The sequence below is a fragment of the Protopterus annectens genome, chromosome 4.part1 (genome assembly GCF_019279795.1).
Source record: "Protopterus annectens isolate FY-2018-M chromosome 4.part1, PAN1.0, whole genome shotgun sequence".
NCBI classification, from domain to species: Eukaryota; Metazoa; Chordata; order Ceratodontiformes; family Protopteridae; genus Protopterus; species Protopterus annectens.
Window position 1 is genome coordinate 467,390,762 of NC_056734.1, and position 22,957 is coordinate 467,413,718.

At 35.3% G+C, this 22,957-nt stretch overlaps 1 protein-coding gene across 1 annotated transcript in view; it reads left to right on the forward strand.

The window, feature by feature from the left end:
• Nucleotides 1–22,957, forward strand: part of LOC122801229 (mucin-4-like) — a 279,676-nt gene that overhangs the window by 61,443 nt on the left and 195,276 nt on the right. Inside the window, exons 6-8 of the mRNA XM_044070782.1 lie at nucleotides 7,568–7,732; nucleotides 9,713–9,871; nucleotides 16,630–16,760. Of these exons, the coding sequence (XP_043926717.1) occupies nucleotides 7,568–7,732; nucleotides 9,713–9,871; nucleotides 16,630–16,760 (455 nt within the window). The remainder of the gene's footprint in view (nucleotides 1–7,567; nucleotides 7,733–9,712; nucleotides 9,872–16,629; nucleotides 16,761–22,957) is intronic.

Consider the following 22,957-nt stretch of genomic DNA (forward strand, 5'->3'; position numbering starts at 1 on the left):
CATCAGATAAAGAAGTTATGTTCTTACCATCAGGGCCGGTGTTAGCATTTTGGGGGCCCCCAGCAAATGTCAAGTTGGAGACCCCCTAGGCAGTTCCATTATAAGTATCATCCTAACAATGCCAACCATCCTAAGCAACCTTTTATTTCATTCTGCAAACCTTTAGGAGTAGTATCCACAGACAGACCTGCAGCTATAAGCTTTTACATTACAGCAGGCCTATGTATCACACTATCACTATGTTGAGCTGTCTAACAAAGGGGCAGTTAGAGTTATTGGCACTTAGTTGCAACAGTGATATATTGCAACAAGTCTATGTACAGGTCTGGACTTAAAGTGAAATGATGACTGGACCTACATTTCAACACCCCCCCCCCCCCACACACACACACCCTCCAGTCCTCACCTCTGAGTCCTTCTCCTTTTGGGCTCCCCATACCATCCACGTTACTTTTTTCTTCCTTTTCTCACATTTTGCCTTACTCTAAGCTTTTTCAAGAAGCCATAACTTTCTATATGCTCTGAAGTGCATTTTGCACAACCTTTTCATCCAATAATAGCTTGAACAGAAATTATGATTAAGGAAAGAAATTCACTGTAGTGGTTCAGCTTTAGTTTTCCTTGCATCCTTCAACACACCTTTCCTGAACGAGACAGCCCAGTAATAACCATTTAGGAAATAACTCAAGTCAGGGCCCAAGAAGCCGCAGGTTTACAGATGGTCTGGGATGCATTTTAGAGCATTTTCTCAACATTTTACTCCAATGGTTGCCTAAATAAAAATTATGAAGAAAAAAAGTATTTCAGTCTTATTTTTTTCTTTCAAGACATAATTTGTGCCCAAGGCTTAATTTTCAAAGCTGACAAAATTGTAGCTTACAGTAAACTAACAAGCCAGTAGTTGTGAGAATATTTAAGTCTTATCTGGAAATACTGCCTGCCTCCCTAACCCTCTAAAAAAGACAAGTCACTGCCTATGCATCCCTCTGGTGTTAGACTGGGATAAAAGCAGAGATTTAAATTGCCTTTGTCATATATTTCAAGTGACTGATGATATACATATACATAGCATGTTCTTCACCCCAGCCATCAAAGGTAGCCATATGTATATGTGCCTAGTATGTGATTGTGAGAATGATTTCAGTAATATTCAAATTTGTTACTCCTAGACAGTACACCTCTCTTACACAAGCTATAGTAAACTTCTTTGTACACCTCTGAGGTCTGTGAGAAACACTGCCCTCAGCTCAAACACAAGCTATAATGACTTCATGTGCGCACCTCTAAGGTTTGACTGTGATGAAAATTAAAGATGTAATATCCACACAATCTCTAGCCCCTCATAACCCGTAGCAGCTTTATGTACACACACACATTTGAGCAGGGCTGGCTTTAGAATGGGTATGGTTGTAAACAGAGGCTATTATTAGCTTTATCCTAAAAAGGGTCATATCTCAGCACCATTCAGGTTAAACAACGTATTCAGAAAATTGATACATTTTTCTCCAACAAGCAACAGCTTTGGTGGGGGCCCCACAAAGTCAAGGATGATAAAGGGAGTCCCCATTATCCATTTAGACAGTCTGGTGAGTGGGGGCAACCAGACTCCAAGAATATCTAAGTGTCTGAATGTTCTGTGATATATGTTACGTCTTACTTTCGAAATATAATTACTTGTTAGGTACATTTTTTACAGAAGAATAATGTCTGTGTCCTGACATTATTGGGTGCATGCACAGATAAAAATCAGTGATGTTTTTTACACACACACACACACACACACACACACACACACACACACACACACACACACACACACACACACTAACATGCATAAGCCACAGCAGTACTAGTTATGTACTTATTTCAGCAAACAGCAATGCCTTGTGCAACATTGGTACTGCCACACCAGATTTGTCACTGCTGTTTAGCAGTCGTCAAACAGCAGAAGCAGTAAGATTTATTTAATCGAGGAGTAATGCATACTTGTCACTGCCCCTACTTTCACAGACCTTCCCTGGTTTTGTTCATACTTTTGCTTTATCCTTCGTAAAAAGTCTGATTTGCTGGTAAATCATTCAGGATTACAGTCAATCAATCCAGACATCTGAGTTTTATACTTATTGTCCAAAAATAGATTTTGATGCAAAATATGTTATTCTAGTAACTTTTTAAGTGAATTAGAGTAATATTTAAACATATTTCTGATTCTGAGCATTTATTGTATTATTTTTCGGATTGTACTGAATTCTTAAGTAAAGAAATTGAGTTATAATATCTGATGTTCTGGTATTAGTTATAAAACTACCTGAAAGGGAAATTATCCCTGATGATCAGAAGCATCAGCTCTTCTTAAAATCCAAAGTTTGCACTGAGGTAAGTCACTCTGGGCTGCTGATCCCTCTAGTGCTTATATTGTTCATGTTCATAATCAGCTTTATCCTAACAGTGTCATATCACAGCCCTGTTCATGTTAAAGAGCATAATTAGGAAATTAATGCATTTTTCATTCCTCATTTTTCCCCAGTCAGCAGCAGCATTTGTGGGGCCCTCACACAGACAAAGATGATTAAGTGGCCCCTCTGCAGCCATGGTTTTGCAGGGACTAAAAGCTGGCTATGTAGTTAGTTTTAGTGGAGAAAATGTCCAGGAGCACTATGTCAGTAGTAAAATATTTAATGGCATTCTGATGCCTGTTACTTGACAAAACACCATTACTACAACCAGAAACATCTTTGAATTTTAAAGGAGATATAAATAAGAGTTATTACCCTCATAGTTTATTAAGTATGCACGACTGCTGTACTAGCTTTTGTTGGTTTCACAGATGTGACAAAATATCAGGATAAGATAACTTGCTGTGGTTGGGGGCCCCCAAGGAACAGGGGGCCCCCAGCGACCACAGGGTTCGCTGGTGCCTAAAACCGGCTATGCTTACCATAACGTTCCATTTGTGTTGTCGATCTTCATTCATTCATGACATCCCATCACCCCCTCCAAAGACTCCTGGAGGTTCAGATTTGGTCCTGGTTGTGTGATAGGGAATTTGCTCAGATAAAGCCTCTGCTTTCTTATTCTTATGGCAAACTCAATCTGAAGAGATGAGGAGAGGAGCACTATGGGTAACCTTAGCTTGAGAGTTTCTGGCTTGTGCGAGCTTGTTATATCAGCCGAGTCAGTTCTGAGGGCAGAACTGAAACCCCATCTGTCATGAATGAATGAAGATCAACAACACAGGTGGAATGTTATGGTAAGAACATAACTTCTTTTTTCAAAATATTAAACTACATGTATTAACTAATGAATATATCAACAGTCGTGGTGAGGGATTTTAATTGCAAGCTAAGTAAATAAAACAAAAAATATGACAGGGTGTGATGATGATAAGAGATTTGATACAATGTGGCAATTTAAAAGTAGGAAATATAGAGAATGAACATATAAAGTGGGTATTTTCCATACTGAAAATAATTATATATTATAAAGAAATAAAGGAAACACAAGGAGGTGTGGCGGTATCTGATTTTTCAGCTCATAGAACAGTTTTGGAAAGGATAGGAAAATATAGTACAATTATAAAGGTGTGAAAGGTATGGAAATGCTAACTGGAGATTTCAGAAGTGAAAAAGAAATAAAAACAAAGAAAAGTTGTGAAAGATCATTTGCCTATGAGTTCCTTCTATAAGAACTGGACTTACTGGTGGATTGGATGCAAACAGAAACATAAAAAGGTATATGTAGACAGAAGAAAAACAATACAAAGAAACAAGAATAAATATAAACAGATTATGACAGAGTATGAGAAGGAAACTGAGACAAGAAGTGAAAATAATAGAATAAAAATTATGTTATTGAGACAAAGATATTTTTGACAGGGAAAAATCGGATGTTTTGCCATATTTAGAAAAAGAAGTGAAAGTGAGAGAAGAAAGGATGGCTATTATAATAGAAGGAAAGGCAAAGAAAAATATACTCAAAAGGAGATTATGGGTTTGGTAGGAAATGTATAAAAAAGAAGAATGGACAGTAAAGAAAATATCTGAAAAATTAGGCAAATTAATATAAGAAAACATAGGAATAGATGAAGTACAGAAAGTGTTAAAAGAAAATAAACAGAAAACAGCTCCAGGCTTGGATGGTTTAGGATATGAATACTATAAATAAATGACTGCCGAAAAAAAATAATTGTATTAAAGATGTTTAATGAATGAATAATGGAAGGTGTTTTAGATGAAGAAATATGTAATTGATAATAAATGCTTTATGAAACTAACAGAAAAGATGTAAAGAACTACAAACCAATAACCATAGAAAACATTGATTTTTAAAATATTTATGAAATTTATACAGCAGACTACACAAAGTAAAGGAAGAGGTAAAAGTGAGAGGGATATGTGGAATTAAATGAAAAGAGGTGAGAGAAAAGTTAACAACTGTAAAGGAAGTAGTAGAGATGGATTGTGAAAGAGAATAAATAAGGTAAGTGGCTTGTGATGTCATCATAGCAGTTCATAGCGTGAACTATGAGCACTACGGACAATATTAAAGGCCTCTGGTATGGGAGAAAAATCTATTATTATCAAATAATGTTATGAAAAATCATGGGTACAGATTATGATAAAGTGATGGATGGATAAACAATGTACATTAATACAGGCTTAAAAGAGGGATGCCCATTAAGTATGTGTTTATTTGTATTAGTAGTGAATGTGATAGTACAGACAGGTATGATTGATATGAGAGAGCCTGGATGGAGAATAAATGAAAGAATTGTAATACCATTATGTTTATCTTATACAAATGATTTAGTTATTATAATTAAACATAAAGGATGGGTAAAAGAAGTTATAATATGATCTGAGACTATATTATAGAAGGTGGGATTGCAGTTAAATTGAAATTTACAGACTTTACTGAAATAAAAAATGCAGGTGGAATGTAAAAGTATAATACAAAATGGGGTGAAATACTAAAAGCTTTAAAAATTCATTGGCTTGTTATAGAAGTTTTTATATTTTCATAAAAAATACATATCTTAAATATATATGGTTTAAGGAAACTCACGCATGTAGGGGGGATATATTTGCCTCCTATGTGAAAAGAAAAATAATTATTTGAATTTTTTTATTTAAGGATCAAGATTAAACCTAGTCAGAAGGGGATAGTTTATAAAACTATTGACAAAAGTCGATTAAATTAAAAGCAACCAGTACTAGACGTAGCATCAATACATTTATGATGAGTTTTAAAGGCTGTAAAGAAAAGAGAAACAAATATGGTAGAAGAGATGTTACAAAAAAGGTATAAAGCAGTTTGGGTATGTTTCAAAAAACAAAGAAATGAAAATATGGATATTTTGTAAGGAAAAGAATATGACAATAAGATGAAATTACGGAAATTAAAATGAGTGGATTTAATGAAAAATAAAAAAGGTATATAATGATTATAGAAAATGTATTTAATATATCCATTGATGGAGATAAAAGAAGATCAAAGAGCTGCAATAAAAGAAAAAAAAAAGACTTTTCATAAAGCATGGGACTTGCTTCAAAGTATTCTACTCGATAAATTGCCTGTAAAAGGCAAAACTGAAGTATAAAATATGGAAAAAAAGAAAGTATGTTGAATATAATGCAGAATAGACAATAAATCTTTGTTTTCTGAAAATAAAAAAAGAATAAAACTTTTAGGTGAAGTTTAAAATCATTATAGATGGTAAGGGTTTGTAAATATCAATATGACTAAGAGGTTGTATGGGCAGTAGGACAGTGTTGGCAGATGTAATATTGATAAATGGGATAAAATATTATTTTTTAATATCTTGTTAATGTGGAAAAGAAGGAAGGAGGACTGATTTATTAAACCATAACAAGGATGAAGATGAGGGCATTCTAACTGAAATATGAAACAGAACAGTGAAAATATTTTCAATAAAAAATGTAAAAACGATGCATTATGAAGGAATGGATCTCCTTCAGTAGACTGAAAGTACAAAAGACTGAAAATCAAAATATCTAAAACTCAAAATATTGAATGGAATTTGCCCGTTCTCTGGTGTTGTGCAATCTTGGAGTTGGTATATATAATTAGCAGGGGGTGTGGGGGGCACAGCCTCATACATGAGGGGTGCAGGGGTGCTTACCCCTGCATTAAACAATTTTTGTTATTTTGAGTTTTAGATATTTTGATTTTCAGTCATTTGAATTTTTGATCTTCTGAGACAGACCCAAATGAATATGTAGATAAAGCATTCCAACTTTTTTCATTAACTGATGTTATTTTTTATTACACCTTTTATGTGGATCCACTTCTATGATATTACTTGTTCTGGCTGTAAAACTGTACTTGCTCCACAATCTTGGACAGTAGTGTGTAATGTACTGCCACTTTTTTGTTACTGACATTGTTTTTCTAGTATTAAATTCCCCAATCTACATTACCTCCCCAAATGCTGTAACCTTTCAGATGGAACCAGGTAAGATATTGCCTTATAGACAATATATATGTCAATGACAGGTTGACTATAAGAAATAGAATATAATGAAAACAGGGACATTTTTCCAAGTAGTTTGAAGTTTTCCAGCAATATTTTTTTTCTATTAAGAAATCATGGCATCTTTCCAAAAATTTGATTCACACAGTTTCTCCAAAGGAAGCAGAATACAACATTGCATTTTATCAGATTGCTGAGATACAAAGTGGCACTGTGACCTCTGAGAAGTGACTAGACATGCCCTCTGCAATTATACGGGCTTCAAAATATGCTTTTCCAACATTGTTTAATACACAGTGGTCAAAGTTTACAAGTCTATCACAGCCCATACAGTTTTAATGATTGTGACTTTTTTATGATCTAACTATTCAACTTGTCTTGTTTTACATACTTTTGTCATGTCTGAAGATGCTGCTTTTACTAACATTAAATGTGGGATCATTTCTACACCACAGCTAGTATGCATGCTTATAGACGTTCTTGGTGAACTTTGGCTTGTCCCTTCCCCTTCCCAATAATAACAGAACTCATCCCTGCTATTATAACCATTTGTTTAGTTAGAATATAATAATTTAACCTACAGCAATGAACATTTCATTTATTAGCTCACCATATCTTCTAATGCATATCAACAAATTTTCAGTCCATATAAATTTATATATATTATTTATTTATTCTCAGTCCAATTTACCCAGTTTGTGTGACATGAAAACCTACCATACTGTGACCACTGATCATGCTAGAGCAGCCTATCCCCTCTCTACTACATACACTTATAAGGCCATGACCATATTCATTATGCAGCAATCTTAGTCATCCATTCATTCTGTCTCTCTCTCTGTATATATATATACATTTACACACTTAAGTAGGACTGAGGTGATGCTATTTAGAGCAAGTGGAATTGAACAAGAATGTCATGTGCTACTAGCATGGAGGATCCATGTTATCCCCAATTGAATCCATGCTTCAATAATTGCATCAAGGTTTAATACTATCTCTGTTCTCTGCCCAAACGCATGCTATTTGTCACTGTAGTCTGTCATACTCTAATTTATTTATTTATTTTTTCAGTTTACAGACAATGGACAGATTATATTCCCATCATCGGACAATGATGTTTTTAACTACACAAATCCACCAGTGCAAGGTTTTTCCAAGGGTTTTAAAACACCAATGATTGCTGCATTCTGGGATGATGCAGATTTGTCCACTGGTCCAGGAAAAATATACTACAAGGTTATAGTTTTGTTTATTACTGCTACTAATGTGTGTGTGTGTGTGTGTGGGGGGGCGGCTCTGATTATGTTTACATGGTCTAGTTACTGTTTATCTTTATATAATGTACACAAAGTAAAACAAAAATACATCCTTTAATTTCAGTTGTACAAGGAGTTGATATGTGCAAAAATATTTAATATTTCAATGTTTTACTCATAGATCATTTTCACTATCAAAGAAAAAAATATATACATTTAAGTGAGCTGGTCTCCAGAAAATATTGATTTTATTGTACTTGTCAGATGCATTTGGCAGCATAAACAATACTGTCCTGACTAAATATCAGAAATAATTTTCAGAATATTGGCAGCTCCAGCTAATTACAAGCAAGAGCATACTAAAACAGTGGTAATAATCAAAACACAAAGGCAGCCAGTGGCAATCATTGTTACAGTGGTCATGATGTAAGTTCTGTGATATCAGTAACAAAGAATAAAGTTCAAATTCTAACTGCATTAAACTCTTCAGATTATGCTGGTGTGCCACATGTGGGACTTGTCAGAATAAACCAGTCACACATGTACATGCACATGTAAGTAACTTTGAATATGCAATTATTAGTGATTATTTGTTAACAGTGATGTCCAACTAAGTCAGATGCATTTTTATAGCAGATCAAAAATAGCACAAGATTTAAAACTGTAGGAGTAAACGATTAAAGGATGGCACTACATCATCCAGTCTAGGCACTTACTGCAAACACAAAAAGGGAAGGGTAACTGTGAGTTATTAAACTGCAAGCAGAATGTGGATTGTGTATCAGAAAGGCTGCACTTTGAAAATGTTAAGGTCATGTGAAACCTGATTTTGAAATGTGAAAAAGATATATTCTGACTTGAGAAACTTCTACAACTGGGGTTGAGTCATACCTCTCAACCTGTAAGTGCTGGAAATCTGGACAAAACAAAAAATAATGGGGGGGAACAAAAGTCCAAAATTAGGGCCAAATTTTAAATATTGCTTTTATAAGTAAATTGTTAAAATAGCTTTTGTCTTAGCATTCATATTCAAAAGGACATGGAGTCTGAAATTCAAATTTATATTATTTAGTTACTTCAGTCTTCAATGTGTCAGAAATCACAAAATTTGTGAGGAACAAACCAAAAATCTCAAGCAAAAAGCAGGACATTCTACAAAAATGTGGACACTTGAGAGGTATGGGTTAGGTAATTAGCTTGAATGGATCCAAGAGTGCAGACATGCATATGGGACCCATTTTGAGATAATCCCACAAGTAGAATGACTTTATGATTGCAGAATGACATTTGCATATATTTATAGCTTGTTTTACAGCCTACTTATATAATAGATATATTGTATTTCAACACTCTTCAGGGTGATAATGTACAGGTATCACCAAGCAAAAAAAAAAGTCTGCAGCTTCACTGCAACATATTAAGGGTCTAAAAAAGCAAGCAGTTACAATTTTTACACTTATTGACTGTAGCTATTATGTTTAGTGACTAAAAAATAAATAAAAAAGGTAAATAAAAAAACATACAACTGGCAAAGGTAACTGACTAGTACAATATTGTGGTACTGCAATAAGTATATAAATTACTAGGGCTGGGGGCCACTGCACTCCCATGGGGATGTGGGGAGGGGGGGCTCCCACTCTACAAAAATGTTGTTAGTGTTTATTGTGTACTTGCAGCATGTATGCTGCCATGTGTCATCCCTAAAACTATCGTAACTGAAACTGCTTTCCCTGTCCTAGTCTGAAAGTTACATTCAGATGTTAAAGTACACTTCTGATAATGTATAGGCATCAGCAGCAAATAGCTGTGACATATATTTGTTTTGTTTTCAAAATGTTGATTGTTGTTATGCTTGTCTAGCTATCACAGAGCATGCTAATATATATATATATATATATATATATATATATATATATATATATATATATATATATATATTTTATTTTTTTTATTTAAACAGGAATATGACACTTTGACTTCATCGAATGATTCATTTGTCCAGAATGTTTCATCAATGATCCAGAGTTATAAGAAAGTTGCATCATATTTACCCAAATGGAGTTTGAAAATTACATGGGAAAATGTGTCACCTTTTCCAGCTGCAAATTCACTAACACAGGTGGAGTATTCATCAATAACTTTCTTGCATTACAGGTCCTTTGAATAAGTATTTCCCATTGCATGTGCAACTTGAAAATCTTATGGCTTATGTTAAGGCAGTGCATACTCCAGAGCTTTTTGGAAATATGTGTTCACATATTAGTTATTGTCATTTTCATAAGTTGTTCAAGATGCCTGATTCCAGCTCAGTCTGTGATACATTTCTGAAAGCATTGATCTGCAAGCAGTTCATAAAATAATAATTTTTAACAGTACATATCAGACAGAACAAAGAGGAACATGTTCACATATTACTGCACTTTAAATAAAACTGTCATATAGTTAAACTGAGCAAAAGTCTTTTAACATTTGAGATACCATAACACAGGTTAATACAAAAAGATATTCTCAAATATTAGCTTTTTCTAACAAACTGAAGCAAGAAATCCTTAATGATATAAAGGATACCATTTTATCACCTGCTCCACATTCCTTTTTCTTTTAGCAACCTTCAGACTAGCCTCTTTTAATTTAATACCCATTCTTCTATTTCAGATTTACAAATATTGATTTAATACCATTTCTTCTATTTCAGATCCATTGGTGAAGGAGCAATTAAATAGCATCTTCAAATGACAGTTTAAATATAACCCAGAGTTCCATTACACCCAAAGCTTTTAAATCTTGGAAGTGCTATACTATGCCGATCCTTCACGTATAATAGTATTATTATTATTACATGACTTTAACTAGAAAAAAACATACATTAATTATTCCACCTTCTAAGGTACCTGTACCTTCAGCCTTGATGATTATAGACTGACTGCTAGTATTCACCCACTGGCTAAAATCTTGGAAAAAGTGAATCTATCAACAAATCTTATAGAATATACAAAATATGACCTCCTAGCCAATAAAACGCCATATCCAAGTAGTCATGTGGGTAGAGTTCTGGCCTTAAGTGTGGTAGGTTCAGGGTTTGAATACCTGGAGGGGATATTAAGCATTTAATCCATGTTAGCTGAATGGTTAGAGTCATGGCCTTGTGTGCAGTAGGTGCACAGTTCGAGTATCCAGACAGGCAAAACGTGGAGTTGCTAATACATCTATCAGAATGACAGCAATGTTCTCTCCTACCATTAAAACTTTAAGCAATATGCAAAATAGTCAGCTAAAAGGGGCTTTCATCCTAGACTTAAAAAGCATTTTCAGAACTTCTAATGTTACCCTTTTACTTGACAAACTGGACGATTGTGTTTTTCCAACAGAAGTGCTACAACAGTTGAGGGACTGCCTTTATAACTGAACCTTTACTTTTAAATTGTGGTAGGCGACACACTTAAACAGATTCTGGTATCCTCAGATATCTCTGCATGACCTTCTCCTGTTCTCCTTGTACTTTAATAGTTTACGCTGCGAACAGCCTTGTCACTTGCATTATTTATGCTGATGACACAGTGATAACCAAAGCTCATACTGCCTGTAAAACTTGTGTCTGTTCTCTCCAGTGTTATATCTGTTATTCCTAGAACTGGAATGGTAGCAGGAAAATGACCATTAATGCCCAACTCCTATTGCTATGCATTATGCTAATAATGAAAGAATTATAGAGCAGTTGGCTATCCAAGACCTTGCAGTTTCTGCTCTACCCTGATTTGCACAGCAGAAGTATTTAGATATTATAATAGATCAAAACCTCTCCTTTAAACTTCATGCTGACCTTATAACTATTAAGGTTATAAAAGCAACTTAAGGTAGATTACAGAATCTCTTATCTACTCACTACTGAGGCCTCCTGTGCAACAGAAATTAATGTGTTAATACACACAGTGGAATATACCTTGCAAATAACTGTCCCTCTTTCTGCAAACAATATTTATTTCCTTTTGACAGCAGAAAACACAATTCTTATTCACCTAGGTAACCACAGATAACATTATTGCTGTATCATTCATAAATCAATATCACTACTTGTTCGAGCAAGGGCACCTTTCATGCTTAATACATTAACTTTGTAAGTACTTAATGTGGGTTATTGCCTTCCTATAGCAATTTGCAGAACACTCTTATTCTTTCAGAAGCCAAGATGGCATTAAATTTCAGATACAGCTTAGGATAAAAACATTTTGTTACCAGGCAGAGCTGTTAAAAATCAAACACTTTAATTAAAAAACTAAAATCCAACCTCAAAATTTAAGTCACATGGATAAAAAAGTAAAAACTTGCAAGTAAAGACAAGAAATCCAAAACAAAACAACAGACAAGTGCATTCAGCGTAATCACCCTTCTTCAGATCCTGTTGTTTCCTGTTCCTTTGGAACCTTCTAAAGGGTAATCACCAATTAAAAAATCTTATCTCATCAGTCTCCGCCTTCTGAGTGTTGGTTTTAAAGGGACCACACCATTGAGTCCAGGGTCTTTGTCTGCTTGTAACCTGGATATCCATTGCATTTCCATGTACTCAGTGCAATTAGATGTATCTCCTCCCCTCAAATTATCTGTGACAAGTTGGATTCCCGTGAAGCAAAATTTATGTGTTGGATTATGTATAACATGTTGGGCTAACGCATTTTATTTTTTCTTTAAACATATATCACTTAAGTGATGAAGAATACGTACTTTAAATGCTTTGTTAGTTTTTCCAATGTAGAACCAAATACATTGTTCACATAATGCTAAATAAACTAGATTATAAGAAGACTGGGGAAAAAACGGCAAATAAACCACAAGAGAAAAATCGGAGAGCAGCAGTACGTAGTACAACCAGGAAGTCACTCTGTAAACAGATGCTTGAGAAATAACTGAACGTGGATTTTTTAACGCAGGTTTATTGTTTAAAATAATAGCGTTTTCGCTGACAAACCAAAAGCAGCTTCTTCAGAAAATAGAATCATTCTATTTTCTGAAGAAGCTGCTTTTGGTTTGTCAGCAACATTATTTTAAACAATAAACCTGCGTTAAAAAATCCACGTTCAGTTATTTCTCAAGCATCTGTTTACAGAGTGACTTCCTGGTTGTACTACGTACTGCTGCTCTCCGATTTTTCTCTTGTAGATTATAAGAAGCACAGTCCACATAGAGTTCAAAGTTATAAACCCTTTTTGTAGTCAGATGCTGAAACAAGCCAGAACTGTTGATGTAATTGCAAGCCTTACATCTCCTGCAAGGATATGTTCCCAGACGTCCAGTGCATTCTTTCTGGATTTTGGTGGGAGTATTATCACACAAAACTCTCTTTAAATTCTTTTTATTTTTATAACAAAAACTTGGCTGGTCTCCAACATTCTTTTTGATATCTGGATCAGTCTGTAATATTTCAGTTATTCCTAATGACTTGACATGTGTCTCTCACACCATTACTATAAGTTAAAGTAAATCTAATCCCTCTTTCACTTGCATCAACTCTGTGTGTCTGTTCTGAAGTTACTTCAGTATTATGAGCTGAATAATATGGACGTCCTTTCGACCTTTTCAGTTCCCTGTTCTTGCCAAACTTTCTTCCCATTCTCTCTTGGTCTAACTTCATTCTCATTGTCATTAGTACATAGTCTTGAAACACTAAGCATCTGTCACATTATAATTCTTGAGTAAATATAACCGGGATGCATGCTTGATCTATGTAATGTGTGTTTTTTCCAACATTTCTTCTGATGAACTTGTGCATTAATACCATGTGCAGGACTGAGATCTAGTTTAACATCCAAGAGACTGATACTAGTTCTTGAATGTTTCATGTCAAAACTAAGGAACATAGTAGTCTTCTCAAGATATGCAGTAAAGGCATCCAGTCCATCTTCATTGTCGGCCCACAATAGAAAATTATTTGGAGTGTGGCCTAGTGGTTAAGGTGTTTGCCTTACAAAGACAAGGTGCAGGGTTTGAGACTCACAAGGGATACTTGGCTTAGCTTGCAAGGGCAGTTAGCCTAGTACTAACCTATGAACAAAACGCTTATAGAATATTGTGTCTTTTTTCCATGGCTTCATATCAATGAAGACATATTAATTTTCCCAGTAAGTCATCACTATGTTGGAATAACTATTGGTGCAGGGAGTGCCCATGGCCACTCCCCATTTCTGCCAATAGTTGCAGTTCTCTAGAACAAAAATATTATTTTCCAAGTTGATATGTAATAAGGAACAAATTAGCTCTATGATGTTGATAGCAATAGTGTTATCCAATGTTAAAAAAGTACAAAGTGATTTGATTCTATATTCATTGGGTATCACAGTGAATAAATTATTCACATCCGTGGTTACAAGGATTGGTAGAATATCATCTCTCATACTGCCTACACATCGAAATTAAGGTGTTAAAAATTGGGACATGTCCATAAGGATGGTTAGAACCTTTGAGTTGATGTTCAACAAAGATAGTAGCAGGTTCTGCCAGACATCCTGTGCCTGATACAATCAGGTGCATAGATGGATCTGAATCATTCTTATGAACCTCTGGAAGCTCTTTGATGATGGTAGGTCTTTCCACTATCAAGGATTCATACAATTCCTTATTGATCTTCCGTGTCAAAAACATATCATATATTTCAGCTTGAACTTTGTCCATCACCTAATTCACATCCCTTTGGATAATTTCATGTAAGTCAATGCTTCACTCAACATCTCTTTCATCTTATTATATATAACACTATCCATAACAACAATGCCACCTCCTTTATCTGCCGGTCTAATACTTATGACATCATTGTTGCTTAGATTTTTTTAAAGCTCTGTTTTCTTCATAGGTCATGTTGAGAAAAATCTTTCCATGTTGCTTGTGTCTGAGCTTGGAAACTTCTGTTTCACATACATTAATAAATAAATCAACTACTGGTTCTGGTAGTGGCATACATGCACTAGGTTTCTTGAATATGTTTAAACTTCCATCCAGATTACTTCCAAAAACATGCATTAATAAAACATTACATCCAAAGGTCTTACTATCAATGACAATTTCATCCAATGTGGATGGGAGTGCTGGTTTGAATGTCAAACCTTTGTTTAACACTGCTAATTCTGTGGCATTAAGTACGAAATTTAGAGGTTGAAAACCAGTGTTCCATCTTTCTCTGTCATCCCGTCATTTTTCTTTTCTTCCTGTCTCTGCTGATGGATCATGATGTCCCATATCCAGAAAAATGGAATATGAGTGGCAATACTCTTGGATCTAGCCCCTTATGATGTACCATTTTCTGCAGTGTTTGATGCAATGGTACTTTTCTTTGATGAAGTCCTCATCCTATCAGTAGGTACTGAATCGTTTTCTTCTAAAATAAATGCATGTTTTTTAGCTAATGTTTCCTTCATAGCAACAGTCTGCTCATTGCTTATAGGTGGAGTAGCAGAAGCAAGTCTTTAGAACTAATTGTAGTACGTAGTTCACTTCTTTCATCGTTAACTTTTTTACCAACACTTTTGCTGGATTTCAGCTATTCAAAGATATTCCCATTGTGGAACTCCATAAAATCTCCGGCAAGTTTCTTACTCTTCAAATTTTTAATTGTAAGTGAATACTGTAGATCTTCTGTCTTAGTTATAAAAACATCCGTAAGTGCTAGTTTCTCTCATTTGACTTGTTTCCATTCTATAAGCTTAGCCGCTTTTTCTGCTTGGGGACTAAACAATTCTGTCAGTAACTTAATGTGTCTGAAACATGTTTCCAAGTTATATTAATACTTGACTGCTGTATTTTTATTTTTACTTGTACTTAATGGAGCTTTTCTCCCCGGGTCACTGCTGAAAAAGAGTACCTGCCCAGCCAGTCTAACCTGGTCAACAAATGTAAAATAAATAAAAAGTAGATAATCTGTCTATAATGTGATGACATAAGCCATACTTTAAAATTGTAAATAAAATAAAGAAACTGTGAATTGAAGGGGCCACTCGGAAATTCATGGCATCCCATTATACTGCCCTCAAAACCAGTACATTCCGACGTATTTGGTTTGGTTGAGAGGTATGTTACTTTGTAGTACAGCCATCTCTAGAATATCAAGTGATAAATGCAAGACACCTGATATACTGTGACAAAAACTACAGCATGACTACAATGGCTACAGTCAACTCTACCTTTTTCCAATACAGTGAACAGCCAAGAGTGTCAGGGTTTTAAAATTTTTTTGTTCACTGTATTGGAAAAAGTTAGAGTTGATTTGAGGGGGTGTGATTTCAAGAATTATTTAGAGCAAAGAGAGACCATATAGCAAATCCGTTTAAGGGCGGATAAAAAAACAGGGTTAAACGTTGCCACAAATATTAAATGTTTTTTAAAAAATCATAGAATTTATGTTAGAAAGTAATATAGTATTTCTATGTCTCATTCAACAATAAGTTGTTATTTTAAATATTTCTTTGATTGTCAATTTGTATAGTAGTTGTATATCAATACAATGATTTTAATGAAATAGAAGCATGAAATTTCAATTGTTTAATTGGATGAGTTGTTATTTGGTTTTGTATAAAAATGGGATGGGTTTTAGTACATTTTATTTCTGATGAAGTTTTGACGAAAGCGGTGAATAAAGGATTGGTATGCTAAGCAGCTTGTGAATTTTCCTTGGTTTCCTTGGTCTCAGATCGTGGTTGGTTGTTGATAGTATATGAATGGCATTGAATTTTCGTCACCATTAAATATAAGAACTTTGGTTCCTACTTAATTTGCTTTCTACATTACTAATAAACAGTGCTGTTCATCTCACAGGTTGTTGCAGGCCAGTCTTCTTAAAATTTAACACCTCTTGAAAGGGTGTATAATATTCTAACTGTATTTACATTTCTTTAGATAAATACATACCAAGCAGTCCTGACAACTGATGGAAGTGTATCATATGTTTTACTGCTCTTCAAAGATGGTGAAATGAAATGGAATGTAACAACTCGGATAAACAACAATGCATTAGTAGGCTTTTTCAGGTAATCTTCCATGTTTGTATTACAATTTTTTTTCTTTCATTCTAATGTTGTATTTAACCATACGGTTTAAAATATGCCAAACTTTTATATTACATGCACTGAGCAAGCGGAACACCATTGTAGCATACATTTTCAACCAAGAAAACAGATAACTTTTAATTTTTGTCATTTAATTGCTATTTCCTATAAATAAGTTTTGATTTTTTTTCTGCTGTCACTTTTTTCCTTTCTCTGCCAAGTGTGTGCTTCTGATACTTGAAAGTCTGTTGGCATTGTACAAGAAATAAAGGAGATCCTCATGAAATAAAGTAAAACAAAAAGCTAATTTGATTTAGGGAACATCTGCACAAATTTTTGACTGCTGTTCAGTGAAGAGCAAACTACCATCATTGTGTGTCTGTGAACAGTTCACGCCCATCAGTATGAGTTACCAAATGTGTTTTCATCAACTTGCACTTATACCATGTTATATAAAACTTAGAGACCAGTTGGAATAATGGTTATAGTCTTTGCCTCCCATGCATATGGTACAAAGTTCAATCCTGACCTCCAGCCAATGACCGGCTCTTCAGTGGTATTTTCTTCTTCTGAAAAACATACTGACTGTTTCCATTTCAAACACCAGCAATGACTGGAGCTGAGGACAGCAGCACAGACTCTACATGTTGTCCTATAGGTAGAAGAGTTGTATAGACCAACCGATTTGGGCATCTACTGTGGTGCGCAATATCCTCAAGATCACAAATTGTGTGCCATAGTAGCACTAGCCACTCAATGTAAAATATGGCTGTTATTTGTTTAGCTAATGTTGCCAAAATGGGCATGAGTATTATCTGGTGATAAGTGGGAAGAGGACCCAACCTACTCCATCTATGTCAGGGACTCATGCTAATGGTGATTGGGGTGTATGTGTAGCCCTGGGTCAGTAAGCAGGCGATGTCCAGTCACCCAGCCTGGGTTACCTGGGATAACTCTGTTGAATGAAGGCAGAATGAAAACCAATCAACCTGCCAAACATGAACTAAGAATTGACAGGCTGAGCTTGGAAGTGGATGACACAATGGTATGGAGGAAACTGGAGGAAATGAGATGGAAGTGAAATGAGGCTAAGACACTTGGCTTGGGATCCAGAGTCTACTACTCAGGAGGAGGACAGGCTAGAAATTGTATCAGAATTGTGGTGAGAGAGTGTCTTCAAAAGATATTGAGGAGATGTTATCAGAATTAATGACAGACTCATAGCAATCAGACTCCAGTGTAAGGATAGGGCAATATTCATAATTTCAGCCTATTCCCCACAGCAGGGTTGTGATGATGAGGAAAAGAGTGCATTCAGACAGCAGTTGCAGGACCTACTAGATAAAACAGGACAACATGAATCGGGGTTAATAATGGGTGACTTGAATATAACGCTTAACATTGGCTATGTTTCTGTACATCTCCATGCTAATAACACCCACATACTATCTCTTTCCATTAATCTTCTCTACCTATACCTCTTACAGCCTAACCTGGCTTCTATTTTTCTTTTTACTTTGATTGTTCCACACATACAAAAAAAGTGTGAGTAATTAATATGTCAACTTCATTATGATTTCTGATCCACTGAACACAGGCTACTAATCCAGTTGGATACTACCCAGTAATCAACTGTAAATAAATAAATATCAGGATGACAGACAGAACAGGATATGAGGACTGCCTGGGTCCACATGGGTGGGGCAACAGGAATAAAGAAGGAGAGGCCATGTTTTCAGAAAGAGAGACAGTGACAAGATCACATACAAGAGTGGATAACATGCATCACACAGCTTAGCCTCACCCACACGCAAATGCAGCATTATGGATACCCCTTTAGGGTAAAAAAACACAGGGCATGGCATAAACATCACAGACATACCCATTGTGGAGACTCTATTACAAATGATGAGCAACAAATAAATGATTGTAATGTGCTTAATATTTCTTAATGTGTCTTAACAACCACTCAGACTGACCTATTGAATAAAGGTCTCAATTTTGTTCCTGCATTTTTTGTAGCTGAGGATGATTTTGTCTCTAATGTTCATTCATTTTGTCATGCATTAAACTTGAAACTATTTTTTGACAAAGAGGTTAATGCTTCAGTTGAGCAACCTTTTTATTTTCGGAAATCTAGTTTTATGCCGCCAATGCAGCCTGCTGTAGAACTATTTTTAAATCAAGTAGTCAAGGATTTACATGTACATCAAAGTGATATACAACCTAAGCCACATAACCTCTCTAGGCATCAACAATCAGCTTTACATGAACTTAGATCCAACACGAACATTTTTATTTTACCTGCTGATAAAGGGGGAGCAATTGTGGTGATGGACAGGGAGAAATATGACAATGAGGCTCACAGGCAACTTAGTAATCGACTACATTACATGGCCATGCCATTGGATCCCACAAGAGTATTTAAACATCATATTGATTCCTTCATTAAATTGGCTGTAGAGGAAGGTATTATATCTCAAATTACCTGTAAACAACTTATGGTATCTGATCCTAAGAGACAATACCTTTATCTACTACCGAAGATATATAAATCTCATTGGGATTCTCCTGGGAGACCTATCGTTTCTGGCAAGGGATCATTAACAGAACTGTTGTATGTGTTCTTGACTCAATATCTACACCCATTACTTAAATATGGTAGAGCCCATATCCAGGATACAACTGAATTTTTGCAGATTATAGCTGATACCCAAATAGAACCAGATTGGTTCTTATGTACACTAGATGTATCAGCTCTCTATACAAATATCCTTAAGAAATACTGGTTAACTAACAAAGAAGCTAAGAAAGGAGTTGCAATAGCAAAGAACAGGTCATTGGGACACTCTGCAAGCTTCTGGAAAGTGACTCAGTAGGTGGCACAAAAAACTGTATCAAGTTGCAAGGCAAAGACAGAAAGATAAAGAAGATAGTCAGACACCCTTCATAAGGGATGCCAGCAACACCCTGCTCACCAGTCCACAGGACATCAAAGGCAGATTGAAGGAGTATTTGCAGAAGGTTTTGAATGAAGAAAACCTCATAGAAGCTGCACTGCCCCAGAAACAGCCTACAATGAGAGAAGAAGAGGAGCCCACCCTAGAAGAAGTAAGAACAGCACTAAGGAAAATGAAGTTGGAGTAAGCAGCAGGCTCAGATGAGGTCACAGCAGCTATGACAAAGATGCTGTTTGAGATAGGGAGAAATGACTCCTAAGGGTACTGATAGCAGTGTGGAGAGAAAGGTGTATCCCGGATGACTGGAGAATAAATGTACTCATGTCGCTGTACAAAAATTAAGGGGGCATTCACAAATGTGGGCAATACAGAGGTATCAAACTCCTGTCACATTGGATGAAAGTTCTGGAAAGGGTAAATGATATGAATATGCAGAATGGTAGAAAGTAAGATGGGAGATGAGCAGTTCAAATTCAGATCAGGATTTAGCACAACCGACCTGACAGGTAGTTGAGAAGAAGCTAGAAATGAGGAACAAGTCCAACTTGACATTCCTAGACTTGGAAAACATATGACAAAGTCACAAGAATGCTGATTTGGGCAGCACAGTGATGTTTTCAAGTCCTAGAAACATTGGTAGAATTAGTGCAGGCTATGTACAAGGACTCAATGACTTAAGTATGAACAGTGTTTGGTCTCATAGAGAGGTTCCTAGAGGGAGTGGATGTACAATGAGGTTCAGCTCTGAGCCTACTGCTGTTCATACTAGGGATGGACTACATTAGCAAAAAGGTCAGAGGGGCCAGATCAACAAAGTGCTGTATGCTGTCAATATGGCATTACAGACCGAGTCTGAGCCAGAACTTCAGTAAAGGATTGGGGAATGGAATCAAAACTGAAGACACATGGGATGAAACTAAATACAGATAAGACAGTGGTAATGGCAGCAAATTGGGGAAATCAGAAGAAGCTGAAAACTGAGAAAGGAAGGGAGATAGTAAAATAGTTTAATAGCTTCAAGTATCTGGGTGGGGCGGTTAAGAAGAAGGGAATTCTGAATGAAGAGGTCAAAACTAGAATCAGAGGGGCTGCAGCCCACTAGCATGGAGTGTCAGGTATAGTGTATGACAGAATAATGTCAAATAAGCTGAAAAGTAAGGTGTACAAAACAGTGATGCAATCAGTACTACTGTATGGTACAGAAACCTGGGCAGTAAAGACAGAGCAGATGAGGAAGCTAGAGGTGATGGAAATGAAGTGCCTGTGATGGGTGGTAGTATGCACACTGTGGGAAAGACAAAGAAATGAGGACATAAGAGCAGAAGCCAAAGTAGCTCCAGTTAGAGCAGAAGCCAAAGTAGCTCCAATTGCAGAAAAGATAAAAGAGAACAAATTACAGTGGTTTGGGCACATGTGAAGGAAAACAGAAGACAATCTGGTGAAGAAGATTTTAGATAGACAGGAAGAAGGTAAAAGGAAACAGGGACATTGAGCAAAGACATTGATGGACTGTGTAAGAGAAGATCTGTGACAGTCAGGCATAAGTGTTGAAGAAGGCAAAAATGTAGCATTGAAACAAGAGAGATGGTGACAGTTAACACGACACTGCAATGCCATGTAGTAAATGGGAAAAAGGTTGATGATAATATAAAACTTGAACTTAATAATATAGGGTAAAGTATTAACCTAAATAATATGTGTCTTAAATCAGATGTAGAAATTTTAGATGTTTTTTGAATAATTTTATAACAATTTGACTACAAAGAAATCTGAAACTTAAATTAAACATCTCTTAAATCAAATTTATTTTCCCCTTGTAAGCCAATATTATCAATTAATGTTTACTAAGTCAATAAAGTTCAAAGAAATCCAACTAGGTATTAACAGATTAAAAAATGAAATAAAACTCCAGGTTCAGAAGGATTTTCTGTGGAATTTTATACATTTTATTTCAAATCAATTAATACAAGTGTTATACTAGCTATTGGCATTCATTTTAATCAATGACAAAGATGCTCAAATAAATCAATTTAAAACTGCTTTATTCCTTAGTTCAACAATCCAAATTTTATTTCTAGTTATAGATATATATCACTAATACATTTAGATATGAACATTCTTACTTCTATCCTCACTAACAGAATTAAGCAAACTTTACCTTTAACCAGAAACTGTCTTGACAGCAAAAACAAACACTGCAAACAAAAAAAAAAGTCACACCAAAGACAGCTGGTGCTTTAAAGTGGAATAAAATTCAGGTGACCATGCTGATAGAATTAGAAATTTAAAAACAGTCAGTATACTTTATTTAGGCATTTTTGTCCTTTCTCAAACTGGACTTCATAAGAATTAAGCTCAGCATACACAACACACTTTAAATCACCATGCACCCTTTATCAACCGGCCAATCACTTGGCTTAATAATATCACTTGTTTACATTCAATCAATTCTCCCCTTTTTTCTCATTCAAACACTAAATAAAACCCTAGTATTTCTCATATAAATATAACAAACATATTGCTTATGTAATCATTAAGTGTTTAAATAAAATAAAATGCAATAAGTATTTCCAATAACGTAAAGGGTGTGTGGTTATTTAGAGTGTGGTGTGTATACTAACTTTAGTTCTGATTAAATCCACTTTGAAAAAGGACGGAAGCACTTAATTAAAGTAGTTAAAACTTTTTGCAAGTCTAATTCTATGAACATGGTTGCCTGGATATCATTCTTATTTACTTTGTAGTGTTGGGTATTTTTGGTGCCAAACTTTACCTTTAATTGTTTTTAATATCAGTCTGGTTTCATGAAAGGTAGACAGACAAACCAAATAGTTAATTTCAATACTCTTCAAATCATTAGTAAAGCAAGCAAATCAAATCTTTTGGTATTATCAGTAGATGCTTCCAAAGATTTTGACAGGGTGAATCTATCTTTTTTTCTTTGGGGGGGGGGGGGGTCATGGAAAATGTGGCTTTCCAAGCACTTTTGTAAATTATATTAAAATGCTATACTCAAATTCCTTTACTTGTCTATCATTAAATAAACATATCTCTAAACCCATCTATATAAATAATGGAGACAAAGATGTCCTCTCTTGCCTTAATTGTTTTGCCTGTATATTGAACCACTGTGTTTCATGTTAATCCATAATTCATATTATAATACACTGTCTTGTTTTGGCTACAAAATTCCAATAACAGCATTTGTGGATGATGTAA